The sequence below is a fragment of the Aulonocara sp. 'chitande type north' Nkhata Bay genome, linkage group LG13, assembly GCF_057382095.1.
Source record: "Aulonocara sp. 'chitande type north' Nkhata Bay isolate Kocher_YH1m ecotype deep benthic linkage group LG13, A_spYH_male_GT1.1, whole genome shotgun sequence".
NCBI classification, from domain to species: Eukaryota; Metazoa; Chordata; class Actinopteri; order Cichliformes; family Cichlidae; genus Aulonocara; species Aulonocara sp. 'chitande type north' Nkhata Bay.
In genome coordinates this window covers 17,880,531-17,905,897 of record NC_141356.1, presented here as the reverse complement: position 1 = coordinate 17,905,897, position 25,367 = coordinate 17,880,531, and the positions used below count along the sequence as shown (strand labels likewise).

At 39.2% G+C, this 25,367-nt stretch overlaps 3 protein-coding genes across 4 annotated transcripts in view; 1 reads left to right on the top strand and 2 right to left on the bottom strand.

Moving 5' to 3' along the window:
• The first annotated feature begins 36 nt into the window (after positions 1 to 36).
• On the top strand, positions 37 to 5,412 carry cgasa (cyclic GMP-AMP synthase a). Its single transcript, XM_086258933.1, has 5 exons — positions 37 to 1,095; positions 1,181 to 1,394; positions 1,591 to 1,848; positions 2,316 to 2,415; positions 3,841 to 5,412. Exons 1-5 carry the CDS (start codon positions 403 to 405, stop codon positions 4,184 to 4,186), a joined length of 1,611 nt encoding a protein of 536 aa, XP_086115059.1. The 5' UTR covers positions 37 to 402; the 3' UTR covers positions 4,187 to 5,412.
• On the bottom strand, positions 5,278 to 21,175 carry ddx43 (DEAD (Asp-Glu-Ala-Asp) box polypeptide 43). The gene is made up of 17 exons (XM_086258931.1): positions 20,767 to 21,175; positions 20,508 to 20,563; positions 18,824 to 18,941; positions 17,331 to 17,498; positions 16,938 to 17,019; positions 15,539 to 15,698; positions 11,421 to 11,539; positions 11,146 to 11,256; positions 10,915 to 11,056; positions 9,908 to 10,008; positions 9,615 to 9,702; positions 7,391 to 7,518; positions 7,150 to 7,259; positions 6,838 to 6,976; positions 6,671 to 6,758; positions 5,650 to 5,811; positions 5,278 to 5,538 (listed from the first exon to the last, which is right to left on the bottom strand). Exons 1-16 carry the CDS (start codon positions 21,083 to 21,085, stop codon positions 5,665 to 5,667), a joined length of 2,076 nt encoding a protein of 691 aa, XP_086115057.1. The 5' UTR covers positions 21,086 to 21,175; the 3' UTR covers positions 5,278 to 5,538; positions 5,650 to 5,664.
• Positions 21,176 to 21,426: 251 nt separating this feature from the next.
• Positions 21,427 to 25,367, bottom strand: part of kcnq5a (potassium voltage-gated channel, KQT-like subfamily, member 5a) — a 126,030-nt gene continuing 122,089 nt past the window's right edge. For both annotated transcript variants that reach the window (XM_086258929.1, XM_086258930.1), the window contains one exon: positions 21,427 to 25,299. In XM_086258929.1, the coding sequence (XP_086115055.1) occupies positions 24,214 to 25,299 (1,086 nt within the window). In that variant the 3' untranslated portion in view covers positions 21,427 to 24,213. The remainder of the gene's footprint in view (positions 25,300 to 25,367) is intronic.

Genomic DNA, 25,367 nt, shown 5'->3' with positions numbered 1-25,367 from the left:
TATCCACAAGATGTAGCTATTGATATAGAAATAAAAGAGAAACTAATAAGAATTTCAAACAAAGATCAAGTTTATAAAATTGCAGGCACAGTGCTGTGTCAGCACCTTAGAAGGCTATAGCCTCACCCTATGGCCAATAGCAATCATCCAGGAAGTAATAAGCCCAGCACTCACCGAGTGATTGTGCTATTACACAATAAACACAGCATAGCATACGTGAGGACTACATGCAATAGGACCTGCAGAAAAGCTTTCACTCACAGTTTACATCCGGTGAGTATACGTCAAAGGCTGAATCAACATAAGGGAAGGGTGTGGCAAAGTAAAGGGGTGTGTTCTCATACAATAAAAGGACACACTAAGGATTAATCTTGGCAGACAAGTTTCATTCATTACACTGTCATGGCTGGGAGAGGGAAACCGCGCAAGCTAAACAGTCTCGACGCTGAGTGCACTAAAGTAAGTTCTCCTGATTTAACAGAAGGGAAGCAGAGTGAAAAACAAATGAAACAGAAACCAAAGAAAGCGGAGCAGAAAAATCCAAACAAAGCTGAAGAAAAGTTTCCTCCTGACAGTGCCAGAGGAGAATCTCAACACAGCAGAGCGCAGAGAACTTGTGCGACCAGGACCAAGTCAACAGAACAACTTCCACTGGAGAAACTGGAGAAAAAGGAAATTCCAAAAACCACAAGAACAAAAAGATGTTCTGACAGGACAAAATCACAAGGACTTGAAAAGGAAGTAAAGCCAGAGGGTACCGAAATATGTGCTGGCAAAGCCAAATCACCACCAGCAAAAGCCTGTGGTGCCAAGCCAAAAGTAGAAGTACAATCTGTTGTGCAGGATACAAAGGTTGCACCAGGAAAATCTGAGGACTTAAAAAGGAAAGACATGACCGAAGAAAAAGCTTCAACAGATTATATCCTTAAGGAAACTCTGAAAAAAATGAAAATTAAGATGACTGACAAAGCAAACGCAGCAGAAGTCATAAATGCGATAATAAAAAATATAATCAATCATTTAAAACAGAATACATTAAGCTTTAATGACGTACAAGAACCCCTAAAAACAGGAAGCTACTATGAAAATCTAAAGGTAAGGTTTTACACTCTGAGTTCCCGCAATTAACTCAGGACAGGATTTGTGGTCCAATCTGATGTATGACTTGTATGTTGCACAGATTTGTAATCCCGATGAATTTGACGTCATGCTGCCCATCTTGGTTGATCGGGTGAAACTTGAACCATTTGGAACTGATGGCGCATTTTACAGTGTGGAATTAAAACGTGGCCAGAAGAATCTGGAAAGATTTCTAGAAAATGGCATTTTATCTGCTACCAAGATGCTCAATGAGTTCAGAGAAGAAGTGAAGAAATGTGTCAAGAATTTTACTGGTAAGTATCAAAGTTTAAGTTAGTTTTAGTGAAATTTCAATTTTACAGTAAAAAAGGGCCTGAGGAAGAATTCAATTTGACAAGGCCTTTAATTTAACATGCTTATTTATCTATGCTTTCTATATTGTAATGTATTAATATACAGCATCCAGTACCATAGAATGTCTGGAGTTAGGTTTTTTCTTTGTTCTTTCAGGATGGAAGGTGGACAAGAAGAAAAAAGGCTGTCCAGCAGTGACCCTGACCACACATGTACAATCAGTCCCAATTTCGCTGGATGTTGTTCTCTGCCTTATGGTTAAATCAAGCTGGCCGCCTTTCACAACCCAAGGCCTTAAAATAGAGTGCTGGCTCGGGCATAAAGTTAAGCAAGATTACAAGCGAGAGCCATATTATCTGGTCCCAAAATATGAGGGCAAGGGTACAGTGGAAAATGATGGTGTCCGTAATAAAGGTAAGTTTAACCTCTCTCAATTAGTGAATTAAAAAAAAAAATCATGTGATTGTGAGCCACTGAACGAAATAGATAAAGTTTTTGTTAACTGCAGTAGAAGTGAGAAAGGACACAGTATTATAAGACAACTGAATCCTGGTTAGAATGTTTGTGGCTGACATTGTTGTCAGTGTTGTGCCAAAAAGTCATTTTCAATGTTTCTGTGCATTTTCATGTGTATTACCGTTGCTTACGTTGGTAAATAAAATGTAGTCAACAGGATTTATGAAAGGGTTATATATAAAGTAATGGCATATGGTTTCAGAGGGTTTGGCAGTTATATCGTAGCTACGGTGTAGGTTTCCCACTGAAGCAGAAATCCCCTTTAACACTTGACCAATGTTACTACAGTTCAAAATGTGCAATTTTCATGATGGTATAAAAAGCTTAAAATGTCCCTGTTCTCTTCCGTCATCTCTAACATACAGATGTTTGGAGAGTTTCATTCTCTCACATTGAGAAGGCCATCCTGAAAAATCATGGATCAAAGAAGACTTGCTGTGAACAAAGTGGAGAAAACTGCTGCAGGTTAGAACAACATGCTTATTAAACCAAATTATTGCTTTCTGGTAGAAAATGAACACAATGGCAAAAAAATTATTCATCCAACCATGTGGTTTGTTGGTGTTTGGTACATGAGTCTATTAATTGGATAACTACTTGTCTTATTTCTTATTAATGAGCAATAATAGACATTTAAAAGCGAAAACGTCTTTCAAAATGAACTGCTAATTAGTTTCCATTTTAGAAATTGCAATGTTTTGAAATCTGTTAACAACAACAGAAAGAACGAAACCCTTTCATTGTATTTATGCACCATATTAAATTAAATGTTTTAAAGAAAGCGTTTTCTTAAATGCAAAAATATATAAATACTTTCAAGTACAAGTTTTATCTCCTTGACGAGGTAGATTTGTTGTGCATTCATGTTTCCGAATTTTTGTGCATCTGTGTGTGCCTGTGTTTGAGGTCAAGCAAAGAGCGAGTTTGTATCTGTAGGCCTTTAAAAGAGAATGTGGTGGCTGCAATGAAGGAAAGCGAGAATATCAGCATTCCATAGTTGATGGAAAGTTTGATGCATACTTTCTGTGCTGCTGAAAACAAATGTTATAATGGTGCAGGTGTTACTTAATAGTAATAATAATTCAGTGTCCAGAGTTTTATTGGCCCATGTACATTTTTATTGGCTTGTGAAAAAGCGTTTCTTCATATTCTCAAATATTAATGCAATTTAATTAACACATCATTTTATATCATTTCACCTTCAATCTGATAAATGTTGCGAAAGCCCTGAAATTAATCTGATCTAGTAAACCTCATGTCCCCCCTTTGCTTGCTGCAGGTATCGGTTTCATGTACGTCGTCAGCCTTCATTAAGCTGTATAATTTAAACATGGTATCAGGCTAAGTTAACAGTTTGTCTGCATGTTTTAATACAACTTCTGGAGGCTTACTGCAGATTCATGTTAAACTTTGCCAGCGTCATCATCATTGCAGCTTTTTGTGTTATCGATGCTTTTGTTGAAAACTGGGGGCCTCATAGGTTTAGTGTCGGCAGACTCTGTAGTCGTTCACTGCTCCTAAATACAGTTCTATTACAGGTTTGCTTTTTGTCACAAATGCAGCTGACATGCCCGCATTTCCATGGTGATAAGGGTGCGCTACAGAGTCGTGTGTTAAACAAAGCATCGAAGCAAAGATTTTTTTTTTATTATTCAATTGCTGGATGAATCATTGCAGCTCTATATTAAACACAAACACACCCCTATATCTCCATCTCTAGACACTTATATCCATCCATTTCTATGCACATATACCTATCTCTCAACTCAAGAAAGTAAGCAGACTGAAGAAAATGTTTGATACGTTTAAGGATTTCTTACCTAATGTCATGTTGTGAAAGTTTAATTATCCAAGGTCCCAAAATCTCTGTATCTTTCTCCTTGCACACAGAAAGTCCTGTCTGAAACTCCTAAAGCACCTGCTACATCTGCTGAAGGAAAGGGATTCTTCATTTGACAAGTTTTGCTCTTATCATGCCAAAACTACACTCTTACATGCCTGTTGCTTGCGAACTGATGACAACAAGTGGAGAGTCTCAGACCTGAGCGACTGTTTCCAGGTGCTCCTGCAGGACTTTGAAGGTTACTTGGAAAATGGTCAACTATGCAACTTTTTCATTCCAAGTCAGAACCTGTTCTCTGGTATTAGAGTTTGCAAAGGTCTGTCCGATGCTATCAGGGAGGAACGCCGGAAAGGCTTTCCTATTTTTAGGGAACAACTTAAAAATGGAAATTAATTAATGCACATCTGGACTCGTGATTTTTGTAAGTCCTATAGTGTCTTGATGCATGCTCAATCAAATGCTGCATCCAAATAAACAGAATCAACTTTTTTGGGAAGTCCCATTGTGTTTACAATGCCTCAAATAAGCACAGGCAATCCAGCAACTATGCAAATACAGTTTGTTTTACCGATTTCATTGCTTTAGTTTTAGTTATCTTATTTCCCCTTAATCATATCTGTACAGTTGAAACTTTAATTTGCAGCTTTGAGTTTTGATGTGATTTTGTTGTTTTCTGGTTTGCAACCCATTTGTAAGAAATGTTACTCGTAAATTGAGATTTAGGAGAACAATAACACAAGTACTAATATACTTTTCTTATTACATGTTTCTTTATTATATTCTGACTGAATCCTTAAATGTATCGCTTTATATGGTCAATGAAAAGGTGATGTCGTTTGCTGATTAATAGCTGACATATTAAAAACACATTACATTTGTAAGCTTTGTTAACTGACTTTTACTTTATTGTGAAGCCAGACGATACCTCTTATTTGTAAAATATATACACCTTAGAATGGCATCTTAACTGGGGCTGAAAAAAAAAAACGTAGTGATTGAGGACAATAAACGCACAATTTTTCAGCTTGCTTACAACAAGTGCTGACAGGCTCAGTTTTTGCACTTCTATTTTAGATTTAGCCATCAGACTGGCATAACATAGCTGACTCATTAAGTTTTGAAATACACATTTTTATAGGAATGAACAGCAGTGTTTGTGCTTAGATTTTCTTATAAATCAGATCTCCAAGTAAACTGATGTGGTCAGCAGACTAAACATCTTGAGCAAGTAAAGCAGACAAGCTGTTGAGCTTAACGCAAACCATCACTTCCTGTTTGACAATTTTTTTTTCCAAAAGACCTGACTTTTCTCTTTTTCCATGATATTATTATTTCCCCCCCAAATTATGAGCATTTACCCCCAACAGTGTCCATGTAATTTTTGACCATTAATATAGGCAATTAAGAAAGTAGATTCAATTATTACCACAATTCTATGGTTAAGTTCTAAAGGAAGAAGCCATTAATGCATGCACAACATGTCATTTCTTTTTAAGATAACAATTTATTAAACTTTCCACAACCAAGAGATAACACAAAATATTCTGAATGATAACAGACAGAAAAGTTTATGGCAGAGAAAAATGTGCATTTTAAAGTCTTTTAAGAGAAGAAAACAATTAGGTGCAAGTTGCCAAATGATCATAGATATAATCCAGCAAGCAAACCTTTCAATAACAGAAAATAAAGAACTGAAATGCACATTAAAAAGAAATAACACAGGTAGATTGAGACCTTGCTCCAGCCTGTGGAGAAAAGGATAAGAAAATGAACATTCTCATAACCATGTGAAATACAGTAATTTGACTGTTAATTCCTGTCAGAGTAAGGTGGAGGAACATGGCGGGAAAACTTACATGGAGAGCTCTGTATTAGAACCCCCAGTTTTGGCCGCGGTCTGTTCCACCATTTCTTCTCCCTCCTCCTCGCCCCTGTCCTCCCCTTGGATTGGACATTTCCTTCTCTTTCTTGTGCTTTTGATACCTTTCTGCCATAAGCAACAGCTCCTCTGGGATATCCTGCAAAAGGATTTGTTAAGACTATCAGTTTTTAGCTGGAGGGAATTTGGATGGAAGTCTTTGATAAGGTTCTTTATTACTCCGTGTCAAAAGGCTCATTATGATGGGAATCCTCCTGTGTGTTGGAGAAACTGTGGACACCAACGAGCACATCACACCCATATTATGTGGGACTGTTCTTTGCTACGGACCTACTGGAAAGACATTCATGGTACATTACAAGGCATTTTTGACTGTACATTCCCTTTGGACATGAAGACAATCTTTTTTGGTTGTATACCGCAGAACTGGTCTAAAAATGATACATGTCTGTTAAGAGCTTTACTTGTTGCAAGTAAGAAAGGTATAACTAAGAAATGGTCCTTGCAAGATATACTGACCTTGTCATTATGGTGGGAAATTACGCTAGAGATTTATAGGATGGAGGAGGTAACAGCTTATGTCAATGACAGGGTGGGTTGGTTCCATTTGTGTTGGGATAAGTGGGTCCTATATGCCAATACCCATAAGCCGAATCTTCTTTTCAAAGCTTGAAACCACCAACCTAGCTAACTGGTCACTCCCGACTATTTTTTCTTTTTTTTTTCCCCTTCTCTTTTTTCTTTTTCTTTCATTTTGTTTTGTTTTTCCCTTGTAAATTGTGTTGATTAATGCCTGTAATCACCTTCGGGAAGTAATAGTTTAGAAATAAAGAATTAAAAAAAAAAAAAAAAAAAGACTATCAGTTTGTCAGCTGTATTATAATATAAGTACACATGCACAGAATTCTCAGGAATTATGTTACATTTTGAAGGAGAAAAAAAAAAGTCTACTCAATCAAAAGTGTATTTATGTCAACACAAAATATGTTTTTGCCAACCTGTCCTGCTCGCTCCATGATGGGAATTAGCTCAGGTGCCATTCTCCAGTTCTCTCTTGTCACCAGGGTCACAGCAGCACCTGAACGTCTGAAACGAAACATGCATCAACATCACAAGCTAGCACAAGCACAGCCTGGCAGTAAAGTCTGCATGCACACTCTCTTACCCTGCTCTGCCAGTGCGACCTACACGATGAACATATTCCTCGATGTTACGTGGGAAGTCAAAGTTGAAGACGTGTGTTACGTCATGGACATCCAACCCTCGAGATGCCAAATCTGTGGCCACGAGGATACGAACTCGACCTGGAAAAAGATACAACACTTATTCTGTCATAACTTCGATCCAACAGCCATTATTTGTGGTTGTCTTTAGTTTAAAATAAGACTACCAGCTACACACAAAAATGTGTTTCCATTTTCTCTGCTAGTGCCATGCAGACTATTTTTCAAAGCACTTTTCCCTTCACGTTACATACCGTTTTTAAAGTCCTTGAGAGCTTCTTCACGGTCACACTGTTCACGGTCACCATGGAGACTCTGCACAGCCAAACCTTGAAGGCACATATCACTGGACAGGTCATCAACTCTGATGTTGAACAAAAATGGAAACGAGCAAAACAAAGGACAAGCGATTAAAGTGGGTACCAATGCTGATGTGTGTTTATCCAACTGTAACAGTGGTGAACAGCCACAACTATGAACCAACTCCGCACTTACGCAAGCTTCTTGCCAACAAAGATGATTACTTTTTCCTCCGGTTGCATGTTTCTGATGAAGTCAAACAGATACGACTTTTTCTCCTCTTCGCGAACAATCAGCACTGTTTGCTGCACCGTGTTAACAGCCTGACAAGAATAGAAACACAGGAAGCATGTAAACAGAATCCAAACGGGCATACGCTATTTAGAACTTTAAAGTAAATAACATGTCTGCCAAGAATAAATGAACAAATTCTCAACTGTCAGACATGCAAAAGTCAGACAGAAACCATCTCTCCAGTATCCAGCTAACTTTTAGTTTTTAAGTCACTAAACAACCATGTGAAATACAGTAGTTTGATTGTTGCTAATTCATCCATCTTACCTATCCTAGCTGTATTTATTTATACTCCAGAAAGAACCATGAGGTCCAGTTCAAAACTAATGTTAACCACGGTCTAAACTTAAATCCTGTGGCAACAGAGGCTTCTCCATGGTAGGTCCCAGACTCTGGAATAGTCTGTCTCTAAATATTAGTGCTGTGCAAACCCTGGAACATTGTAAATCTTTACTGAGGATACATTTTTATGGACTGTCTTTAGCACATGTTGACCCAAGCATTTTGTTTTAACAGCCTTAGTCATTGTTGTTTTAGTTATTTGTATTGTCTTGTATTATTCTTTCTTTTATATTTTTATTTCATCATTGTTGTGCATTTTACTTATTTCAATTGCATTTTACACTGAACAAAAATATAAACGCAACACCTTTGTTACTGCTCCCATTCCCCATGGGATGGACGTAGAGACCTAAAATTCATTCCAGATACACAATATAACCATCCCTCCCAAACAGTGGTCACAAATCAGTCCAAATGTGTGGTAGTGGGCACATCTGCTATATTGAGATAATCCATCCCACCTCACAGGTGTGCCACATCAGGATGCTGATCTGACATCATGAGTAGTGCACAGGTGTACCTCAGACTGCCCACAACAAAAGGCCACCCTGGAATGTGCAGTTTTTTGCGCTATTGGGGGTCTGGGGACCCAGAACCGGTCAGTATCTGGTGTGACCACCATTTGCCTCATGCAGTGCAACACATCGTCGCATGGAGTCTATCAGATTGTCAATTGTGGCCTGTGGAATGTTGGTCCACTCCACTTCAATGGCTGTGCGAGGTTGTTGGATATTCGTGGGAACTGGTACATGCTGTCGTATACGCCGGTCAAGCACATCCCGAACATGCTCAATGGGTGACATGTCCGGTGAGTATGCTGGCCATGCAAGAACTGGGACATTCTCAGCTGCCATCTGCCCTGAACAATGTGAACCATGATTCATCCGTGAAGCGCACACCTCTCCAACGTGCCAGACGCCATCGAATGTGAGCATTTGCCCACACAAGTCTGTTACGGCGACGAGCTGGAGTCAGGTCAAGACCCCGATGAGGACGACGGGCATGCAGTTGAGCGTCCCTGAGATGGTTTCTGACAGTTTGTGCAGAAATTGTTTGGTTGTGTAAACCAATTGTTCCAGCAGCTGTCTGGGTGGCTGGTCTCAGACGATCTTGGAGGTGAACCTGCTGGATGTGGAGGTCCTGGGCTGGTGTGGTTACACGAGGTCTGCGGTTGTGAGGCCGGTTGGATGTGCTGCCATATTCTCTGAAACGCCTGTGGAGACGGCTTATGGTTGAGAAATGAACATTCAATGCACGGGCGACAGATCTGGTTGACATTCCTGCTGTCAGCATGCCAATTGCACGCTCCCTCATTGCTTGTGGCATCTGTGGCATTTTGCTGTGAGACAAAACTGCACATTCCAGGGTGGCCTTTTGTTGTGGGCAGTCTGAGGTACACCTGTGCACTACTCATGATGTCAGATCAGCATCCTGATGTGGCACACCTGTGAGGTGGGATGGATTATCTCAATATAGCAGATGTGCCCACTACCACACATTTGGACTGATTTGTGACCACTGTTTGGGAGGGATGGTTATATTGTGTATCTGGATTGAATTTTAGGTCTCTACGTCCATCCCATGGGGAATGGGAGCAAAAACAAAAGTGTTGCGTTTATATTTTTGTTCAGTGTAGTTTGAAGGATGAGCTTTTGTAAATGTGCCATATAAATAAACTTATACTTGACGACCTTATGGTGGGATTATGATGGGACAATATACAAAAAAAAAAAAAAAAATAGTCAGGACATTTAAATCACTGATTGGATTCATTTCTACTTACAGCCAAGTCCAGGGTGCCCACATAAACCATCATGGGATTCTTTAGGTAGGATTTGGCCAGTCGTCTCACACCTGTGGGCCAAGTTGCACTGAAACATGAGAAATAACGGGCATAGAAAGGTTGTTTTAATTTCCATACATACATTATATTCTACAACTCTGGATGAACACCAACCAATACTTGATGGTTTTCATGTTTAAAGTCAACCATTTAAATGCACTTGTTCCTGAATTGGATGTGTTGTGTGTTCATGTGGTCAGTTTCATCATTAACTGATGGCAAATTGTTTATACCTGGTCATGACAGTCTGTCGATCTGGACGGATGTCCAGAAGAATCTTCATAATTTGGGGTTCAAAGCCCATATCTAACATACGGTCAGCCTCGTCCAGCACCTTTTTAAAAGAGTAGTTACTAAAGACAGCGCATCTCGTTTTCACCACACACACAACATGAGTACGCCAAATATACAAAATAAAACCCACCTACTATGCACCATGTGTCAGCAGCCAGTAGATTACATGTTTACAAGCCTCAAGTATACAAGTATAATTTTCTGGGCCCAAAAAAAGCCTGGTTGATTATGGTGTAAACCAGCGGTCCCCAAGCTTTTTTGCGCCACGGACCAGTTTATGCCCGACAATATTTTCACAGACCTTTAAGGTGTCGCGGATAAATACAACAAAATAAAACTGAAAAAAAGAAGATTTATTCATAACACACGTGAAAAGACCCAGGAAAACTGACTTAACGATAAAAAAAATAATGCTGAAAACCGATAAAAACCCTGAAAACCATACATTTCACCCCTGAGCCTCAACTCTCGTGGCCCGGTACCGGTCCGAGGCCCAGGGGTTGGGGACCAATGGTGTACACTGCTAGTTTAATCTATAAGACTATGGCACAAATTACTAGAAACTTATACATTATAATATAAATCCATCCATTCTACGTGCAAGTATGCCTACTAGAAAGGGATACTTTAAGTCTATCAGAAATCAATCAAATTTCACAAACAACAGTTTATCTGCATACAGACAGCTCTGATTTTACCTTCTTAATTTGATAATCCTTTCGCTGGCTGCAGATTAGAAAAGTTAAAACACATTGGTAATTTTAGATTTAGTTTTAGATGTGGATCCTTGCTATGACCTGCGCAGATATTTCTACACCTATTGTTTACGCATTTAATTAGGCTTCCTGTCAAATGCTACAAGAACACTTTCATGGGCTTTTTTTCTACACTGTGGACCAACACAAGCTTTGAGGAAAGCAAACATGCATAGACATAAAGAGCTGACCAAGTAGGTTATGGAGCGGAGGTTGATGAGCTCATTCATCTGTAGGTCATTGAGGCGGCCGGGTGTAGCAATCACGATGTCCACGCCATCCCTCACTAGGTTGATCTGGCCTCTCCTATCACCTCCACCATAGATACAGATACTGAGAGAGATGCAGAAGGAACAGTCGTTATCATGCCCTCTCTACATCACATGATCATTGATTTTAATTTATTTTTAGTGACTTATGACCTTTTGTAACCCTTATAGCGGTACTTGTTGCACTCTGCTTCAATCTGCAGGGCCAGCTCTCTGGTAGGAGTTAGCACTAACATGCCTGGACCATCCCGCTCAGCTCTAGGTCTACTCAAAGGACAAAAAGATAAAGATTTAATAGAGGAAGAGGCAAAATTATTGTAGGTATCCTCTTCTGAAAGGAATTGAACAAAACAGCGCTATCTATTATTTGAGAACGTGGCGCCAGTTACACTCAGATTGTGCTAAAAATAAGGTTTTTCTACACTCACACAGGCTGCCCATCCATGTGGATGAACCCCGGCAGCAGGTAGGCCAGTGTTTTCCCTGTTCCAGTCTGAGCGATGGCTATCAGGTCCTCGCCACTCAGTAGCACTGGCCACGCTTGAGACTGAAGAAATATTAAAAACTATATTTTAAAAAGTCATCATCATATATAACTCCACATCTGGTATAAGACTAACTTTAATGTTAGCATGTGAGAAATAAAATAAATAAATAAAGATTACCCAAAATCTTTTATATGGAGACTATGCAAGAACAAAAACAACATTTTTTATGATATATATAAAAAAAAATGATACATTTTAAAATATATGTTTAGGTTAGTCGCATGTTAGAAACCTCCTGTTGAAGAGACAGAAACTGTTTATTCTGCAACTGAAAAAAACTCCAAGAACATATTGAAGCAAGTATGTATTTGTCATTACTGCAACATCATGTCAGCAGGCTTGTGCTTACATTGCTGTGCAGTGTGGAGCTATAAATAGTGATTCATTGTACAGAACTGGTTGTTCCACTACATGTAATATTGCTTTCAATCTGACCAGATTCCTACTGTGAAATGAAAGTTAAATCTGGAAATGAAAGTTAAACTTTGAAAGAGAGATGGTGTTTCATTTCCCTATGCAGCATACCATCATGAATTCTGATGTGACCCAAGTATGAAAAGAAAGTACTCCAGAAAGTACTCCATGGCGTAGGTTCAGTGTGAAGGGCGGGAAATGTTTTATTACTGTTAATAAAATTATTTATAGCTCATCTTGCCCAGTGCTTACCGGTAGGGTAAGATTGAGTTTCTGTCTGTGCCACTGCAAGGACTTTACCCTGATACTGTAAATAAAATTAAACTGAATCCCCTGTGGTGGATGAGAACAGATAACGAAATCAGTCTCTAGTGCATTCTGTGTTTATCCTTTTATTAAACGGTTACTGGCTCAGTGGCTTGCTCTCTATTTCTGCTGCCATCCCAACTACTTGCTCATTTCCATTCTCTACATCTTCCGTTGTAATAAAAATGAAATCCAGCATGACAGAGCTCACTGTAATTACATTTTGCTTATTTTATTGCGGTATACTCTTTGTTGCTTTCGTTCTGCTACGTGTACCCGAGATGTGGTAATACACAAATTTCCCCATGTTTGGATAATTTAAATCTTATCATACATTAGGTGCTCAGTCACTGAAGGATGCTTCAGGCATGTGAGAAGCAGGGTAATGTCAAAACCTCTCATTATTTATGTTTACTTTGAACAGTTTCTTTAAATTTTGATTAAAAACCCAAATATTGTCTGTTCCAAAACAAGTAACAACCTACACGGGATGCTCTAGTCACCACTGGTTGATTTTACAAATGCAGATTTAACTTTTTTCAATTAAAGATATTTGTGACCTTGAAACAACAAGCTAAACATTTCTGAGGGCCTCCGGATGTCTGGAGTTTTGATCTCCTCCATACCTGCTTCATGCCCTGGAGGACGGGGCTATGGCGGCCCACACCCTCTAACAGATCATTACATGTAGGAATCTTTTAAAAACAAGCGCGTCCATGCTCACAGGTGTACACACGGGTGCTCACACACACACACACAAACTACACCCTTTTTGGATCCTACCTTAAAGCACACTGTGCGCTGTCGATCTTACGTGCTGCACAATAATGTTTTACATTTAGTATTTACTGTTATATTGCCATAGATCATCATGATGTTGTTTATTCTATTGCTCTAGTCTTCTTCTGCTTGTTTTCTTTTTTTCTCAACAGGTGATCCAGGAAAAGAGGGGGAAAAAAAAAAAGGGGGGTGATGAAGCAGATTTTCATTGTCTTTTCTCTCCCTCTCTTTTCTCCTTTTTCTTTCCCTCTCCTTCTGTTAACTTTCTTCTGAACTTTTCTTCTTGTTTTTCTTTCCCGTCCCCGAGTCCAGTCTGGCCTGATTACAATAACTTAGAATAAAAATAACTAATAAAGATCAAATAAACTATGACAATCAAGTGGGCCAGTATAGCAAAAGGCCCACTTGGGAAAGTAAATCTGTTGGGCATTTTTCTTGGCCTTCAGACAATAATTCTGATTGCTACAGGGCCAGACAGGACACACACACACACACACACACACAAAAAAAAAAAAAAAAAAAAAAAAAAAAAAGCATACAGCTTTAAGTGTTTAAGGTATGCGCTAACTAAAAGCAAAGACAAGATGATAGTTTATTAAATTTTTAATGAAATTTGCAGATTGTTTCAGTGGAGTTTAATAAACTCAGTCCTCTGCTCCTTGCTCGCTCAAATATAACAGTACACTGGAGTAAATTCTCTAACATCTCACACTTCTGTTTAATCAGTTTTTGGTTTGACGTTTATTCAGCTGTGTAAAAACTATAACTTTAATCTGAGCCAAACCAATTTACTCATTTTTAAGTTATCCGAGTGACTTATATATCATGTTTAACCTGAGTAGCGAAAGACTGCGGGGTCTGTGTTCGCTGTTCTTGCCGGCTCTAGTGAGCCTTGACCTCCCGGTCAGCTTGTCTCCGAAAATGTCGGAGGACTTTTGCAAATATGCGATGTCTTGATAGATTGAACAGACATTTGAAGTAAACACAACTACATTCTCGCCTGAAAATATCTTAAGTTTATTTTGTGACGCAGAAAGGGTAATATTAAAACTAAGTAGCTGCCGCCATTGCTGGAAACTGGAATTGGCTGAGCTGCGTTAATTCTGGGATGAGCTGGGCCACAAAGGATACACCCGACCAGTCTTTGAAATCTGGGGAAAAGTAGGACGCATTTGCCATTTTGAAGAGTCTTTGAATTTGGACAGCCTTCATCACATCGCTGTCACGTAATCGCCCTTTTAATGTGGCCTACGAAGGATGCAGCCCCTGAATTTGGACACAGCTACGATACCGGAGACTGCTTCTTCTTTGGCGTTTAAGGTCAGCTGCCATCCTTGTACATGCATTGCTGCCATCTTCTGTTTCAGTCTTAAATCCTACTATCCTACTGGGGCGATCGTGGCTCAAGAGTTGGCAGTTCGGCTTGGACAGTCTTGGTCGTTGTGTCCTTGGGCAAGACACTTCACCCGTTGCCTACTGGTGGTGGTCAGAGGGCCCGGTGCCGCCAGTGTCCGGCAGCCTCGTCTCTGTCAGTGTGCCCCAGGGTGGCTTTGGCTACAATGTAGCTTGCCATCACCAGTGTGTGAATGTGTGTGTGAATGGGTGAATGACTGAATGTAAGTGTAAAGCGCTTTGGGGTCCTTAGGGACTAAGTAAAGTGCTATACAAATACAGGCCATTTACCATTTACTTATTCCTGCGTCTTTCAGGATCTTAGAAAGCTTCAAACGATGCGTCGACTATTAAATTAGTCGTCAACGATTTTGATAGTTGACTAATCGTGGCAGCCCTGTTATATAGCAACTTCAGTTAGTGAGAAACTGGAAGTAAAACTTAGAATTACGTTTAACACAGTGAAAACCTTTAAAAATGAAAAGATTAGATCAAGGAACTCAATGAAAGTTGTATTGTGTGTGTGCGGAGAGAAAAAATGCAATTAGGGTTTTTTTTCCCCCCCCCTTCTTAAAAAAAACAAAAAGAAAAGAAAACTACACATGATGCCACCTACAACCGATTTTCAGTTCTGCTTCTTGGAAAGACTACAACAGTTACTGGCTCAGTTCCAAGAATTTATAATAAAATAGGCTGAGTTCCTGTTAAAGCTGACACTAAAGTCAAACACTGGATTTACCCACAGCAGAAACAGGGCATGTCACTACAGGTGCATATGTCATTGCAACACACACACTAACAGATTTGAAAGTTTTTGTTCCCAAACCCACCTACAACACATTTACACAACATATAAGGTAAAGAATCTCCCTGGTTTACCAAGAAACATTTTACACATAAAACAAACTAAAATATTTGGTTTTACACACATCTGAGAATTCCAACAGAGAGATTTGTGCTAATTCAGATTCATCTGATTTGGCACATTCAAAATATTTATCATTACAACTTATTAATAAGTTTATAAGTTTAAATATGGTTAAACTCATAAAAAACAAACAAACAAACAAACAAAAACAAAAACTGCTATGGTGCCACGATCATACCTGGATGGGGGTTGGTTTGGTGAAGCCAACCCGGTCAATGTTTTCCATGATCTCTGGATAAAGCTCAAAGGCCTCGAGAAATGTGCGACAGGGATTGGGAATTTGCCGTTTCTCTTCTTCCTCGTTCAGGTCATCCACAAAGATATTGTTGTTCTCCTTCCTGAGGAAAAGGTGTAAACAAACATGAAAACAGATTCAAAGTACCAAGTACCATGCTAAACGCAGATGAATACCATGTGTTTGGTTCCAGGTTAAATATCAGAAACATGACAATAAATTGAATAACTGTGTATTTTTTTCCATCCTCTTTTAAAAGGTGATCAATTGTCAGTGTCAAATTTATGCCATTAGATAAAAAGCACATACAAAAATAAAAGCACAGACATTAAGGGGAAGGTGCTCCAAATTCAAAATGTACCAAATATAAAAACGCCAAGAAAGTCAGAGTGGGAGACTCCACTCAATCAAGGGCAGACTTTAGAAAGAGAATGATCACAGGCACAACCCATAAAGCCAGAGAGCAGAGTTCTAAAAAGTAGTTATTTAGATAAACCCACCACATACCCTTCTTGCTGAGGAAAAACAGTCCAACAAAAGTAATGTTACAGCAGTTTTTGGATGAAAAATCCAACCACTCGGAGACTGTCCGTCTGTATTTGAACTAGGGATGTGCGCGAGTAGTCAACTAATTGTTGCTAATGTCACCAGTGGCTACCAGACGTACTAGTCGTTTAATGTAACTGTCAACATTTTAATTGATGCCCAAATGCTGGTAAATTGTTGAGTCTTAAATTTTATGGAGCCACCTGCCACCAGGTGGAGCACTGTTGTTGAGAAATGCCACAGCTCTGTTAATCTCTGGGCCTTGCTCATGAGTGAGCGGAGCCGGGGATCAGAGGGATTGGTGCTGACCAGATGGCTTCAGTGATGCAAACGCTGTCTGTTACGGTGAAGAGAAACCTAAGTGTAAAAGCAAAGCTCTCGATTTGCTGGTCGATCTACCCTACCTACCCTCACCTATGGTCACGAGCTCTGGGTATTGACCAGAAGAACCGAAAGAATGAGATCATGGATACAAGCAGCAGAAATGAGCTTTGTTCTCAAGTTACGGCATTCATAAGATTTTCAGAAAACCTAACCTCTGACCTTAAGGTCAAGGTCACTGAGATACTCAAGATTTTAGTAGAAAGACTTCTGCTATAAATTGAGTTATCACATTCACAAACTTAAGGTATTGTTGTCAGCATGGTAACCTAAGTCTTTTATGGCTGGTGTTATAACATCACGAAAAGCACAGAGGAGATCTTCCTTTCTGAACTGGCTTAAATTTTGTTTATACATGTAAAACCCTGTCATATGGAAGTACATGGGCATATGACCAAGAACCACTAAGATTTACCTCCATTCACCAACTTCCTCTGCTGTAAGCACGGCCACACTTGGTGCCTCAGTGTAAAACTTCTTTTTGATAGGTGGGATGTCTGAAGAAAGCAAAAATATCACAAAATAAGTTTAGCTTTGGATAATTATATTTGCAAATTTATGTTTACATATTTGAGGGTAACTTAGCATTAATAAACTGTACGATTTTAGCCATTTTATAGGTATGGCACATGTGCATGGGGTTCACAATTTCCATCCCCAACACCAAAAAAAACAAAAGTCTTTAACTTTAGCGCACGGTTTAATTTCTAATCAATTATCCTACAATAATGCCAAATTAAGCTATATCAATAGCTAAATAGTTTTGAATAAGAAGTCATGTGCCCTTTTGACAAATATGATCACTTACCCTTCCACTTGAGCTCCTTATACTTCTCCTTGTTCTCCCGGATGGCGTCCCAGTCTATGGATGGACGGTCCTGGACAACATTTGCAGCCTGCAATTCAGCAGTAGACCAGACAGAGCCATTCTTTTCCCCTCCACATCTTCCTCCATACTCTTGTCCTCTGCGAGAACCTGAGAAGAAAATCCATATTTTCATAGTCATTCACTAAGAATCAAAAATTCATATCATTCATTTCAAACAGTTAACAGATCATCTGCAGAGGATTGGCTTATTTGGAAAGTTTCAGTCAGGTTTCAGAGCCCAACACAGCACAGAAACAGCTTTAGTGAAAGTTACAAGTGATCTTCTTATGGCCTCTGACAGTGGACTCATCTCTGTGCTTGTCCTGCTAGACCTCAGTGCAGCGTTCGTTACTGTTGACCATAATATTATATTAGAACGATTAGAGCACGCTGCAGGTATTACAGGTCTAATAGACGCCAATTTGTTCATCTAAATGGAGTCCTCTTCGCACACTAAGGTTAATTATGGAGTTCCACAGGGTTCAGTGCTAGGACCAATTCTGTTTACATTATAAATGCTTCCCTTAGGCAGTATCATCAGAAGACATAGCAAACATTTTCACTTTACATTTTATCCATGAAGCCAGATAACACACCTCAAATAGTTCAACTGCAGGAATGTCTTAAAGACATATAGACCTGAATGGCCTCTAATTTTCTGCTTTTAAATTCAGATAAAACTGAGGTTATTGTACTCAGCCCTGAAAATCTTAGAGATATGGTATCTAACCAAATTCTTACTCTGGATGGCATTAACTTGGCCTCCAGTAACACTGTGAGGAAGCTTGGAGTCAAGCCAGAGGTTTCTTCCTGTTAAAAGGGAGTTTTCCTTCCCGATGTCACCAAAGTGCTTGCTCATAGGGGGTCATATGATTTTTTGTATGTAGTATTGTAGGGTATACCTTACAATGTAAAGCGCCTGTTAGGTGACTGTTGTTGTGATTTGGCGCTGTATAAATAAAACTGAATTGAATTGAATGCAGTGCAGTAATGAAATGTGATACAACTGCGTATCAGCAAAAGTCAGAACCTTATGTAGCAATCTATGGGACAAAAGCTCAGGTATACATAACATCTTGCTTCAACTGACACAGGCTTCTTATTTAGGTACAACTCTCACTATGAGCAAAATAAAGGTGGAATTAAATGCTGTGAAGGAGATATTCAGATTTATGTTAATCTCAGAAATATAAAGGTTGGGTCAGACAGAAAGCAAAACAAATTCTTGTCCACTGTATTAACTTAAAATGGCTCTAATTTACAATAAAAAAAAAGTATATTATGTAGTATTTGTACTAAAAACAATTTCCTTTTTTGGTGAATTAAAAAAAATGTTAGTGGAAAAAATATTAACCAAGAATCCCAAGGAAAATTGTTTTGAAAACATCATCATTTTCTAAAAGAAAAGAAATTCAAATAAATAAATTTCACACCATTACAATATTGGGAGTTGCCCTCTGCCACCAAGTCTTCGATCATCTCTTTGGCCTTCTGCTGTGCTGCAGTGGACCCAAAAAGGACTACCTCACCTTCATAACCTCCCTTGTTTATCTGAAAACACAAACAGAATAGTAACAAAGACGGTATAAGGATAACATCTTACATATTTCCTGTGCACTGAATTAGTTCTGATATTCACATTTTTAGTAAATTTGGCTGCGGGATTTTAAACTTCTCACTCGTTCTAAAAATACTACCATTTTGACTCATCTTCCCAATAAGTTTTCAATATATTTTGTGTTCAAGCCTTTTAGAAACAGAGCTAAAAACTATATCTTTTATCATTTACAGTCAGTACCAGAAGTTACCATTGGATAGCAACTTTGATGGTTTGATGGCATTTTAAACTTCATGCACTCAGATTATAGCATCTATAATCTGAGATTTGAAAATACACATGGGGGACAAAATATTAAGAACATTTTAAAATATATTGCAGTTCTGAACACCACACACACACACACACACACACACACACACACACACACACCATAATACAATTTTTAAGACCACTTTACCGATATTTGGCAATTTAAAATGCCTTTCCCCACCTTTCAGAGCCATGACATATTTCCCTGAATATCATTCATCTTCTTGTTTACACTCTGCTTGAATCAGCTGGTTGTTGATCATTACTAACAGAGAAGATAAACAGTACCCTCTGGTGGACAAACTATGAAACATCACTGATAACATGGTTGAAGGGCATTTCTCCTGTCTTTTCTAAAAATGTTTTGATTTACTGGTTTTCATAATGCAGATAGCAACAGACTGGTAAATAGCCAATATCAGCTGATACTATCAATGGAAATCTAAATCTTTTAGGCATGTAACCTAAATAATAAAGTAGAATGATCATTTTTTAAGTTAAAAATGAGCAAAAAAATGTACACGTTTTCCCAATTTATGGCAGAACTTTATTGGATTTTAAAGGTATGGGCCCACCACACACAAACTGGTAGGTGGAAGTTGGCAACTACAATATTCCCTCAGTCTGCTTTCTTGTTCCTTCCCCAAGCCAGGTAAACCCATTTAAAGAAAACCTCAGGAAAAGGTTGACAAATCTATATTTCAGCAGTTCACTCTGAGCATGCTGACATTTTGCTCAAGCTTATGCCGAATTTGAGCTTGTTAGCGAACATGTTGAGAATAGGCTGGTAAACCTGAGATTGGCCCAATTTTTTACATAAGTTTTGAGTGTGTGCTTTGCTTCTTACTTCGGGTGTTCAGTTTTAGAAGGGAGTTTGATTTAGCGCCACAAAGGAATTTCTTAGGAAATAGGAAAGAGGAAACGCATTGTTGCCCAGGCACAGCATTGTTTGCCCTAACACCTCTCCCAACACACAAGCACCCAAGAACCCAAACGTGATACAATGAATTCATAAGAATTGGAAAAGGGGAGGGGACAGAGTGGAAAGGGGATGAAGGGAAAAGATAAGTTAATGAGAATCCATTCAAGGCTCAAAATTGTGTTTATTGTCATCAGGGCATTATCAAGTCCAAGTTAAATAACCATATCTAAACAAATTAAAAGTTCAAGCAGTTTTTGTTTTTCGCTTCTAAACTGTGATTTCCCATGATTTGTTGTACTTGTTTAACACAACATCACCAACTTGCCTTAATTCTTGCGCCAGATTTCTCTTGAAGTTCACGGATTGTGGCTCCTCCACGACCTTTTAACAGAATAAAATGTGTTTTAGAGTCTAAACCTGCAGAACCTCCAGGGTATAGGCCAACCTCATCACCTACACAGCTTCTTCGCGCGGACCCATCAAATCTAAGCTAACGCTAACAACACAACTAAATGCAGCTTTGCTAAGACTGTGAAAGACTTGTTACTGTAAATTTCATCTCCGCATTAATTCTGACAACGTACCTATTACTCTTCCAATTGAAGTAGTTTCCACTGTGATAGTCAGAGGCCGGAAAGACTCTTCTTTGCTAAACGTCGTCTGTCGTCCGGGGTCTCCATGATCACTTCCACCTCCCCACTTGTTGACTTCGGGACCCGGGCCGCTACGATTAGCTCTCCTCTCCCTTGGGGCTCCAAATTTGGTTCCATTTTTCACACCGAAAACAACATTTTCCCTTTGACGGTCATTACATGAAAATTTCCAATAGGCCGAAGCCGGTTTTGTAGCAGGTTTGTAGATAGCAACTCCGTCCTGGTCGTACTCATCCTCCCAATCAGACATTTTAAGCTTGGCTACCCAACAGCTACCTACGCACTACTTCAGTAAGCGCAATTAACGGTCGAACAGTGAATTCGCGGACGGCGCCGCGTTAACGTCCTTCCCGAAAAGTTAGTTTTTCTAAAACTTTTTCATAAATTTACATCAGACGTGGCTTAAATTGTATAGAAAATTGTGAAATTTCAGATAAAAAGAATGCCTAAGAAATATCCATTTGTTAATTACCCTACCGTTTAGAGAGTTGAAGGCTATAGATTCACAATGTTCCTTTGTCTTCTTATAAATAAGATTAAGAATTTCCACCAAAAAAGACACAAAAACAAAAAAGTTCAGATAACCTGTACTTTATTAATGAATAATAAAATTCTTTGCATTTCTCATCCAGAGAACATAGTGTGCACTTTAATAAATTAATTTCAAAGAAATAATAAAGTTAACATTATCAAGCTTTAAGGCCAGTTGTGTAATAAATTATCGTTCAAGCAATACAGAAATGGTATTATTAGCCATCAAAGCCATATAAAGTCTGTGACCAAGGCGACATAACTTAAGTGAACTGGATGCCCAACTGAAAAGCAGGAGTTTGACTTCAACTATACAATATGCATAGTCTGTAGGCAAACGAGGCCTTTATAGCTCCGTGAAGAAGAAAAAAATAATAGGAGGATTCTCAAGCAATATACCGACAGCAAAAATAGGCATGTTTTCTTTGGGAGGGGGAGGGCAACAATTGCAGTTTTTAAGGTTGTCCCATCTGTGTTTGGTGTTTTGCTTCATTGTTGCTTATGGATTTGGCCTGTTCTCATTTTTAACAAAGCTCAATCAATAGCTACAACTCAAATCTATGTCAATATTACATAAGCATAAACTACAATGTCACATTTCCAGGTCAATCTCAACAGAAACACACTGTGCTTTCATGATGACAATATATTTTATCATACCAGAACAACTTCTGCATGGTCTATAAAACACTTTAAAATCAGTCTACAAGTGTTAGCAGTTGTCATTTGTCAGAAGATAATACTCGCTATATTCTTTTATAGGATGTTAATATTCTAAGAAATGCACTTAACTCTCTGGGGATATAACAGAAAAAATGATGAATAAAAGGACACGAATAGCACAAACAATACATTTTAAGACTTCTGTGACAACATACAAAACAAATCAAAATGACTAACAAAAATGAAGATGGCTGACATAGTTTTTGTGCATAATTCTCATTTAAACACCAGTCAACCTATCTAAAAGAAAGAAAGGCAGCAATACAAACACTGTTTATTAAGACACTTTCAAGACACCAGTTTTTCAAAAATCTAACACTGAAAACATACAAGCCTCTACATCTCCTTAAAGATTAAATGTACCATAATATAAATGGTCCACTTTAGTCATTTTCGAGATAGTGACAATAAAACCCAGAATGGTTAAATATTCTAATTAGGACTGAGGTGAGTGAGGATGAAGTGCGTACCAACATCCTGGTGAAAAGAGTCCTTATATAAGCCACATATAATCTCAATCTAAGATCAGTCTTCATCAGAGAAGTCACAGAAAATATCAATGAGGTTTTTCTAGTTTGATCACAACGAATGGCCTTTAAATGTTGTAGTTTTGTCATAAAATAGTAAGTGGGTTATCCACATAAGTAGCAACAGAGGTTTTAACTTCTATCAAATTAGTTCAGATAATATTGATCATGTAGGCAGACTTTGTTCGTACCGTTTTGTTAAAAGTTTGGAGCAAACATTATTTTGACATGCAGATGGAGGTCTGAGTCACCAGGAAATGCATGAGCACTTTTGAATTACAGCTTAGACATGCAGCATCTCATGCTTGGCTGAGAAAGCCCACTTAAAAGTCTACCACAGTTCAATATTCAAAACAGTTGCATCCAACTTACTGGGCTACTATCCAAACCAAGTGGGAGAAATTCCAACACTTGTTTTAAGTCAGTGCTGATAGGACATTTCTTCCCATTAGGTCTGCTGCATTCAAATTTAGTTACAGTTTGCTGACAGATTAGACCAACAATCCAACCACATCAACATTAACAAACACTTCAGCAATTGTAGGAAATGAAGAAAACGAGATTTCTGTAGTCTGCACACATGCAACCCTGGTTCAACCTTTAAGTTTTTATACTTCAGCTGTTTTTCTCACACCAGGCCTCACCCTTTATTCCCTTTATTTATATTTCGTTTTTCAAACTGTCCATGTAGTGATATGTATGAAAGCATAGAGTAAGTAAAAGATGAAATTTTAAGTTGCCAAAGACAGACAGTGAACTAGCAGAGTGAGTGACTCTCTGCTTCTTCCAAGAAAAGTTCTTAGTCAGTCTCAGCTCTTTGTCATGTTGGCCTTTCTTAGAGTAGTAGTAGTTATTGTTAATGGTCACAACTGTCAGAGTGTAAAAGAGTTCGGCGGATGTGCATGTACATGTGATTGCTGGTTTCACCACGTGCGTAGAAGCTGACCAATGAGTTAGAGTGAAGTAGTTCTGGCTGTGAGACAGTTATTCAGCATTCTTCTTCCATTATCCTTTAATTTGTAAAGTGAAAAGTTAGACTCGAAACTGGGTTTGCTGCTGAGTCAGACTCAGCAAAAATGTAAAATTGTTGGACAGTAACCGTTTCTCACAATGCGCCCCATTATTTGATTGGCATCTACAGCTTTTCCAACAAGTCTGGATCTAGAAATAAAATTAGGATTCCTTCCAAGATTCCTCTTCAAATTAAGCATCTTTTTCTTTAATTTATGATAGTAAATATGAAAAACTTGGTCATTTTTGTATAAAAACAAAATATTGTTTTTCCAGTAAGGTTATTTTCATTTTTGTGTATTGATTGTATATTTTGTCTTACATGAGTATGGCCACTTGCATACATACGTGTACATTCATTTACTGTATAGGCTGTAGTAATTTTAGTACCCTATGAAAAGTGTGTATGCAACTGGGAATAAAAGTGTTAGACAAAATATCAAAACATTGTTCATATAGAAAGGATTTATTTGTAAAACCTGCAACATAATCTGTTTACTGCCCTGTAAAAATATTTTAAAAAGTGGCTTCACCCACAGTGGTGTTTACATACAGTATGGAAATGTGTGTCTGTCAGTAAGTGTGGTTATGCCAGCTGTATGTGTGAGGACTGACTGAGAAACTCTGACTTTCCTTTTGGGTGAGGTGCAGCCTCCTCCACAGTCTTTAAAAGGTCTGAGGTGCTGCTTCCAGGTCCCTGTGACAGGAAGTCGAAATGTTCCTCTGATGTTTGTAATTTGCACTCTCTAATAAAGAGTTTTGTATCATCCCAGTTGTTAAGATCATCATGGGCAGTGCTGCGTTCGCTACCATTGCTGCTGCTGCTGTTGTTGAGTGCAGAGGAGAGACCAGGGGCACGGTTGGTCAAAGGTTGACTGAGGTTCTGCACAGAGATCGACTTCCCAAGACCACCTTCCCAGTCTGAAGCCCTCCCATCTGGGCTCGAAGAGAGAAGCAGCAAGGGCTTCACCTCAAGGCTCATGTGCCTCCTCCAGACCCCCTCAGCTTTCAAGCCAGGCTTCTCCCGCAGCTGAACCGTTCCCTGGCCAAAGGCTGCCTCGTTGTCACCTTCTTGGTCAGAATCCACACCGCATCCTACAACAACAGAGGGGCCAGAGCTTTCCTCGTCCACTGCCACTCCATCTGTCAGATCATCTGAGATCGGGTCAGCAGGGCATCGGAGGTGAGAGGGATGTACCATAGGGGGGAGTTGAAGAGTGAAATTCCCCGTCGAGGAAGGTGGGGGCGGCAGATCAGGGAAGTGTGCTTTTTTCGGGGTACCATTGGTGGTGACCAAAGTTGGATAAGGGCTATCAGGGGGCAGCAGAGGTGATGGGGAGAGCGAGGCTGTGGATGGTGGATAGGATGGAGGGGCTGAGTCCGGAGGAGCATCATCATCAGCTGGTGCCAGTATGAGCCGCAAGCCTCTCGGGTTGGGATTGAGAGAACGACGCATGCCGCCACTGTTGTGTCCTCCGCTTCCAACAGGCTCACCTCCCTGATGGGAGGGAAGATCCCTGCCAATGATTGAGGTCGGGTAGTCCGAATTATGATGCTGGTTCTCCAGCTCAAACAGGGGGAGGGAGGAGAGGGTGAGTGCTGAGGGGCCTTTCTGTAGGACTTGGCGGTAAATATCCAGCAAAGAGTCCAGCTTTGATTCAATGGAAGTTACCTAGGCACAAAAGAAAAAAGAATAAGAACCAAGGCTGAAAGAGCTGAATACTATTCTGTAAATTTTCT

What these genes read in the sequence shown, in the direction of transcription:
- cgasa (XM_086258933.1), top strand. Translation starts at nt 403, where the DNA reads ATGGCTGGGAGAGGGAAACCGCGCAAGCTAAACAGTCTCGACGCTGAG. An exon ending in GCTACTATGAAAATCTAAAG is followed by an intron (nt 1,096 to 1,180) that starts GTAAGGTTTTAC and finishes TATGTTGCACAG; the next exon opens with ATTTGTAATCCCGATGAATT. An exon ending in AGTGGAGAAAACTGCTGCAG is followed by an intron (nt 2,416 to 3,840) that starts GTTAGAACAACA and finishes CCTTGCACACAG; the next exon opens with AAAGTCCTGTCTGAAACTCC.
- ddx43 (XM_086258931.1), bottom strand. Translation starts at nt 21,085, where the DNA reads ATGTCTGATTGGGAGGATGAGTACGACCAGGACGGAGTTGCTATCTAC. An exon ending in AATCTGGCGCAAGAATTAAG is followed by an intron (nt 18,942 to 20,507) that starts GCAAGTTGGTGA and finishes TTGTGTTTTCAG; the next exon opens with ATAAACAAGGGAGGTTATGA. An exon ending in CGACAGACTGTCATGACCAG is followed by an intron (nt 9,703 to 9,907) that starts GTATAAACAATT and finishes CTCATGTTTCAG; the next exon opens with TGCAACTTGGCCCACAGGTG.